The sequence below is a fragment of the Macadamia integrifolia genome, chromosome 8 (genome assembly GCF_013358625.1).
Source record: "Macadamia integrifolia cultivar HAES 741 chromosome 8, SCU_Mint_v3, whole genome shotgun sequence".
Classification (NCBI taxonomy): Eukaryota; Viridiplantae; Streptophyta; class Magnoliopsida; order Proteales; family Proteaceae; genus Macadamia; species Macadamia integrifolia.
In genome coordinates this window covers 8,006,961-8,014,042 of record NC_056564.1, presented here as the reverse complement: position 1 = coordinate 8,014,042, position 7,082 = coordinate 8,006,961, and the positions used below count along the sequence as shown (strand labels likewise).

General features: G+C 45.6%; 1 protein-coding gene across 1 annotated transcript in view; it reads right to left on the bottom strand.

Annotated features, from left to right (window-relative positions):
- LOC122086296 overlaps positions 1-1,237 on the bottom strand; it is a 3,447-nt gene extending 2,210 nt beyond the window's left edge. The window contains exon 1 of the mRNA XM_042655047.1: positions 602-1,237. Within this exon, the coding sequence (XP_042510981.1) occupies positions 602-1,237 (636 nt within the window). The remainder of the gene's footprint in view (positions 1-601) is intronic.
- Between the last annotated feature and the right edge of the window lie 5,845 nt (positions 1,238-7,082).

The following is a 7,082-nucleotide window of genomic DNA, read 5'->3' as shown; positions in this document are numbered from 1 at the left end:
TGAAAAAAGTGAGTAAAGATTCAAGAACTTACTATTCAAAATTTTCAACTTTCAAGTTCAAGGTTCTTCTTGGACTATGTTTTTCTCCTTCTTTGAACCATTCACTTCGACAATGTTTCTTTCAATCTACCATTTGAGTCTCCAAAAATGTGTGTGAATCAAAGGAGAAGAAAGAAGAGAAATATAGAAAACTATTGGTGAGAGTTTGAAGTGTTTGTTCAAACAATAAAAGGCACATTCATGGGAATTTTCATATTTTCAGTCGATACGTACCGATACGGTACCGATACAGTACGATACGGCTCGATACATACCGATACGGTCGATACATACCGATACGGTACCGATACTCTCGGGAATTTCCAGATTTTCAAAAGTTCGTATCGTAGAATATCGTACGTATCGGTACCGATACGGTACGATACGCACTATACAGCGATACGTAAAAGGGGCCCAAAATTTCCCGTAACGTATCGGTATGTATCGTGCCGATGCCTACCGATACGGCACGATACGCACCGATACTTAAAACCATGCATAGAATGAAAGTATGGAACAGTAGAAAAAGAGAGACTAGAGTTGAATGCTTATAATTGCTTACCAAATCCATATCCAAATCAAAAACCTTCTCTTCAAGAGAACCCACTTCCCTGACATTAAAGTTGTTCAAGAGAGTAATACCAGATATGGTAGAGAAGGGCGTCACAGACAAATCATCCTTCACCATATAAGTCACCAATCCCTTCACATATCCTGCTATCCCATCTACACATCTTTGCGCCTGATCTGCTGTTCCTGCTCCAACAACATAAGTCATCCGCACTGAGAGCTGATGTAGACTATTACCAGGACAGCGAGTACCAGAGGTACCACTTACATAGTTACAATTGTGGTTGCATCTGTAGAATTGTGGAGTACTGTGTTTATCAGAAGTAGGTGGATTGGACAAAAGGAGAGGAACTTGGGCAACCCCAGTAGGAAGTTTGGGTTCTAGTAGGGAAACCTTGGTTTGGTTTTGTTCTAAGTAGGATTCACTTAGGTTCTCCACACTTTTGTAGAGATTGCCCAAAGAACCTACCATGCTGTCCTTAGTGAGGAGCTTGACAACAGTTCCTACAGGTAAGGCCAAGAGATTAAAGAGGAAGTCCACAATCTCCTTCCCTGCCTCTGCAAACAGGACTTTCTGGGCCTTCTTGTCAACCAGAAGTCTCACTTTCAGATTCGCAGCTGCTGCCATGGGTGGTCAGTACTAGGGTCGTTTGGTGTATGGACTTACAGCAGAGAAGGGTGTATGGCTTTATATAGATGATGTGCAGGAAGAGGCTTCATCTTCTTCATGCATTCACAGGCGTGATGAACATTAATTAGAGTTTAGATTCCCCACCAATTAACCCCACAAAGAAGAAAGTCTCTGCAACCCAACAATTTTTAATGCTAGTCTGCAACCGCATGCCAACTGCTATTGAGGGAGAGAAAGCACTTCTGAGCTTTGAAGGGGTAATTTGGTCGATACATGTAGCCATAGAGCAATGAAGGAAAGGAGAGAAGATGGTATAATTAGCGTGTCAGCTTTGGATTTCGTTCTCTTCACTGTCACTCCGTGGGAACTTGAATACAGAATCAAGTAGATGAGGAATTTTTTTTTCTGCTATGAAGTGGAAGAGACTGTTGGGTTGGTCATGGGATGGCCTAGATCAATGTACAAGGTAGCCGTTAAGAGTCACCTTCACCCACCTTAATCTAATGGGGGTTGCAATTATGCTCAGTCAAAGAAATGGAACGTCACCTTCCCTCTTAGTTTCATAAATACCTTTCTAGATTTTTTTTTGTATTTTAAAGGGCTCATCTTACTGTTACCAAAATTAAGTGTGAAGTAGTAATTTTCATTTGATTTTTCCTCACCTTATTCTCAAAACTTATTTAATATAGGGATTAAAAAAGTGTATTAAATAAGTTTTTAAATTAAAAGGGTTGACTGGTTGTGTGCAGCCTGTGCGAGCACCTTAACCAATAGCACAACACGCCGGGGCATCCAACATGTGGTTGCTTGGTTATTTTGTAGCCTCTTGTGATTGCTTGGTTATTTTGTAGCCTCTTGTGAGAGGGCATAAGGGATTTGCAACAAGGTAGTATTCTTTTTCCCTCAAAATAATTTTAAAATGATTTGTCATCATGTCATTTGAGGGAGAATACTGCGTAACGTAGGCTAGTGTCTCCCAGTGACTCTCTCTCTCCTCCCTTATATGAAATAATATATTAAAAAAAAAAAAAAAGTTATACCTAGTAAACAAGATTCCCGCAAGTGCAAGGTGGGGATGAAAACTATGCACCCTTACCCCGAATTAGAGTCAATGTTTCTATTGTAGGTCTTAGACACTAATCTTGTGATGATTGACGAGTCGCTATTCATCCTTTCCAAATGGAGATATTTTGGGACCCTATTCTAACACTGTTCATTCAGGTTTCTCCACACTACTATGGGGATTATGTAAGTATCCCCACCATGTTGCCCTTTCTGAGGAGCTGTTGAAAAGGAAGTCCACAACCTCCTTGTCAGACTTTGGAAAGAGGAGTCCGTCGGCCTTCTTGTCCAAGAGAACTTCAATCTCAGCTTGGAATTTTCCATTGCTAGGCATGTTGGACATTGCAGCTGTGCTTAGTCTGAAGGGGGTTGCATAACAACAGAGAACTTGTCTCATACGATATGGCCTATCTTTTTTTAATTTCAAAACTATCCTTAAAACGAAGGTATGCTAGTTATCCAAACATCACGAGACATCTCATCTGTCATATTGGACAGTTGATGTATTCATTAATTGCACCATTGTATAGAGACTACAGAGTCTACTAGATTAGCTACACATTAAATTTCAATGTCTAATTCAATGATGGGGAAGTGTTTTCTGTGTGGGCGAGCATAGTTCCCACAAGTGCATGAGGACAAATGGAAGTGCATGAGAAAGCATTCACAAAAGAGTCATTTTCACTTTCATGGGGGGTGGACTGGTCATTTCGCACACCCCCACAGAAAACATTTCCCCTTCAATCAAATACCCTTATTGTTTTGCCATGTTTCCTATGTATGTTAATGTCCATGCATATACGTGTACCGATACTCTTAGACATTGTTATGTACTCTCTTAACTTTAAATAGAGAATTTTTATTAAATAAAATGGAATTATTGATAGCCCAAATTTGTTTTGTGATCCCCAAAAACATCACATTCCATTGTTAAATGGATAATTACACATAAATAATATATTGAAATGGTGGGATTTTATTCCCTTTCCACCAAATTACTAATATTCTCATTCTATAAATCTCACCGAAACATATGATATGAAGGCTATCAAGCCATTATGTGATTTCAATTATGTCAAGTACTCATAATGGGAAGAAGTTTGCCTTTTGATTGTGGGACTTATAAGTGTTTTTCACTTACTATTCACTCTCTGTTTGGCCCATCTAAGGCTCTCTTTGGTTTGATTTCTATTTGTATTTATTTGACTTATTTCTATTTTTACAAGTGTTTGGTATAATTTAGAACACTTATTTCTATTTATAATTGATGAGGCAAAATATGTCCCCTTCCTCAGCACGGCTGAAGCATGTATGCAAACCTGAACATGACTGATCTACTACCTCGGCGTCCAACAGGCCGTGCTGGCACCTCGGCCTCCAAAAGGCCATGCTATCACCTCGGCCTCCATTAGGCCGTGCTACCACCTTGGCCTCCATCAGGCCGTGCTACCACCTCGGCAGCCATCAGGCCGTGCTTCCACCTCGGCCTCCATCAGGCCGTGCTTCCACCTCGGCCTCCATCAGGCCGTGCTTCAACCTCGGCCTCCATCAGGCCGTGCTTCAACCTCGGCCTCCATCAGGCCGTGCTTCAACCTCGGCTTCCATCAAGCCGTGCTGCCTCCTCAGCCTCCATCAGGCCGTACTACCACCTCGGCCGTCATCAGACCGTGCTTCCACCTCAGCCTCCATCAGGGCGTGCTATCAGCTCGGGATCCATCCGGCTGTGCTTTCACCTTGGCCTCCATCAGGCCGTGCTACCTCCTAGGCCTCCATCAGGCCGTGCTGTCACCTCGGCCTCCATCGTGCCATGCTGCCACCTCGGCCCGACGTCAACAACAAGGTTTCCAGAAATGTGTTTTCGTCCACCCCTACATTCAAGGAACATAATTCCTACTCCGGAGGACATGACTCTATCCATTACACGTCATCATAGACGTCACACGGTTGACCTTTCCGAGTTAAGAGGAGAATATTCCCCTGAAATATTTCCAGAATCACAGAGCCACTCCCCTTGAGGACTCCATGCCTAAACAGGACTCTTCACAATCGTCTTCCACTTGCCCTCCATCAGCAACCTATAAATACCAAGGTAAGCCTCCATCCGAGAGGATCGATTACTCACTTCTCTTACTGGAAAAGTTCTCTTGAGCATCTGTTGTGGAAAGATCTGACTTAGGCATCGAAGAGTCCCCCGTTGGGTCAACCTGGCTCTCCTCTGTCATCTCTTCTGTGTAGGTCGGCCAAAGCACCAGGAACTGCAGGGAAGATCGTCCGGTCAATTTTTTCTGCATTAGATTGGTGCCGTCCATGGGAAATTGTTACAAAAAGTCACCTTGGACCAATGCAATTAAGGAGTGAGAAGGTCGTTTCTTCAACGACAACGCGAGCAAGATCCACTCATGAAGTACCACTTGGACGTCCCCATTCACCACCAATGGCAGAGCAGGAAAACGTCCTAGTAGAGACCCCTCAATGAGGACCCCAGCAAACCAGGCCTGATACGCAAGTTACCCAGGGAGAGGGGGATCAGCGCGAGCAAAACCCTTAGCTATCTCGTCACGTTCCATCATCCCGAGTAACTCACCCAAACATAGAAAAAGCAGATGCAGAGCTTGTAGCTGCAGGTTTTAGCAACAAACGCATTGGTGAGGGATTTCATACGTCAGTTTGGCTCGGCACTTCCAGTGCCACGCACTAGTTTAGCTCAGCCGCCTAGGCCTATTCCGAGCAGACATCCCAACGACGAATCTCCTGACAACAGCGTCACCCCTCAATCAACAGCAAGAAGGGGGTCAGCCAGAACTTTGTGCACTGTTCATTCGGTACCACCGCGCTCTCTTACTGAGGGGCGTAGGTGAGGTCCCATCCCTGCTCAGATACGAAGAGCCCGTCGTTTCGAACATCACCGGAGCCCAGAGACACATGATACTCATAGATCCCCACCCCGGGTAGGAAGACGCCAATTGTCGCCTCAAAGACTCAGTAGAGGCGTGCGTCCCCACAGAGAAGAACGTGAAAACTACCAAAGGTCAGCTCGGTAAGATCAACCCCACCTGGGTCAGGGCTCGCCCATCGGGCCGACTAGAGGTGCACCACAGCAAAGTCACCAAGGCTAAGGAAGAAACCCCAGAAGAGGCAAAGGGGCACGCCAATCCCCGGATGTTCGAGCTGAGGAGAGAAGAGATGACTTGGAGAGCCGCATCTAGCGACTCACTGAGCGAATAGAGGGAATGAAGAGGTAGGGTCACCCGATCGACATGATTGTAACCCCGACCCATAATGCACTGTCCGATGAACTGATTGACGTTGAGCTGCCCTAAAATTTCATGATACCTGTCTTTAATGGATATGACGGCACCACAGATCCCTATGATCATCTGCTGTACTACAGCTCGGCCATGGCGGTTCATGGAAGGTCAGACACCGTTCTCTACTGAGCTTTCACAGCCTCATTAAAAGGAACTGCACTGGTGTGGATGTCGAACTTACGGCCACGGTCCATCCGCAACTATGAAGAGCTGACAAGAGCGTTCCTCACAAGTTTCCAAGCAAGTATGAAGCAGAAGCAAACTATGCAAAACGTGATGAACATGAGGTAGGGAGTGAGGGAGACTATAAGGGAGTTCCTTGCCCGATTCACCAAGGCTACATTGCAGGTAAAAAACCTACTGGAAGGAGTGGGGTATAACACGTTGTGTAACGGGGTAATACACTCTGATCTGGTTCAGTCCCTGGCCCTCGACTTACCGGAAACGATGCCCAAACCGTTGAGACAGTGCAATCAATATGCCAACATGGAGGAAGTTCTGGCCGCCCTAGGAATAGCTGACAGGGGTGATCAGGCGGAGAAGGAGAAGAAAAGGACTCTGAGACCTAGGGATGACTCTCGTGAGCCGAAGGAAAATAGAATAGATCGGCCTCTTGACACAGCTGAACCTAAGTGATATGAACTTGATCGTTCTTGAACAAACTTGCTCTTAGAGATCCAAAATCAGAAGTACTTTCGCTGGCCCAGGCCAATGGCAGGTAAACCAGAAGAGAGGAACCCCAATCGGTATTGCCGATACCACCGACACTATGGACATGACACTGAAGACTGAAAGTCTCTGAAAAGGGAAATTGATGAGCTCATCAAGGCCGGATACCTCAACCAGTATTTGAAGCAGAAATATGGTGGGAACTGGCTCGAGCCGAGGAGAGATGATGCCCAGCCGAGCTGAGGTATGGTTGAGCCGTCCAAGGACCCAGCCACGGACCGAGCTGACACATATGACAAACAGCCCGTGGGTCCAACCATCCTAACAATCATGGGCGGACCCATGGCAGAATTAGTCAGAAAAGCCAAAGCACACGTGTGGTTCGTATGCATTACAGAACAACCTGTCAAAACCCTCAAAATGGATCCACCCATTACTTTCTCTGACAGAGATCTGGAAGAGTTGAACTGACCTCACAATGGCGCTGTCGTGATTCAATTAGTGGTGGCCAACCACCCCTTCCATAGGGTCCTAGTGGACACGGGAGCCTCCGTTGACCTCATGTCATACGAAGCCTTCAAAAAACTGGGGCTTGGCACAGGGGCCTTAAAACCAGCTCCAGGAACCTTGTACGGATTCTCAGGCATGCTAGCTGAGCTAGAGGGATTTGTTGACCTACCTGTAACCATCGGATAGGGAGCTCAGACAGTCACAACCATGGTCTCTTTCATGGTCACCAAGATCGCCTCATCCTACAAAGCAATCATTGGCCGACCTGGTCTCAATGGTCTTGGGGGATTGTG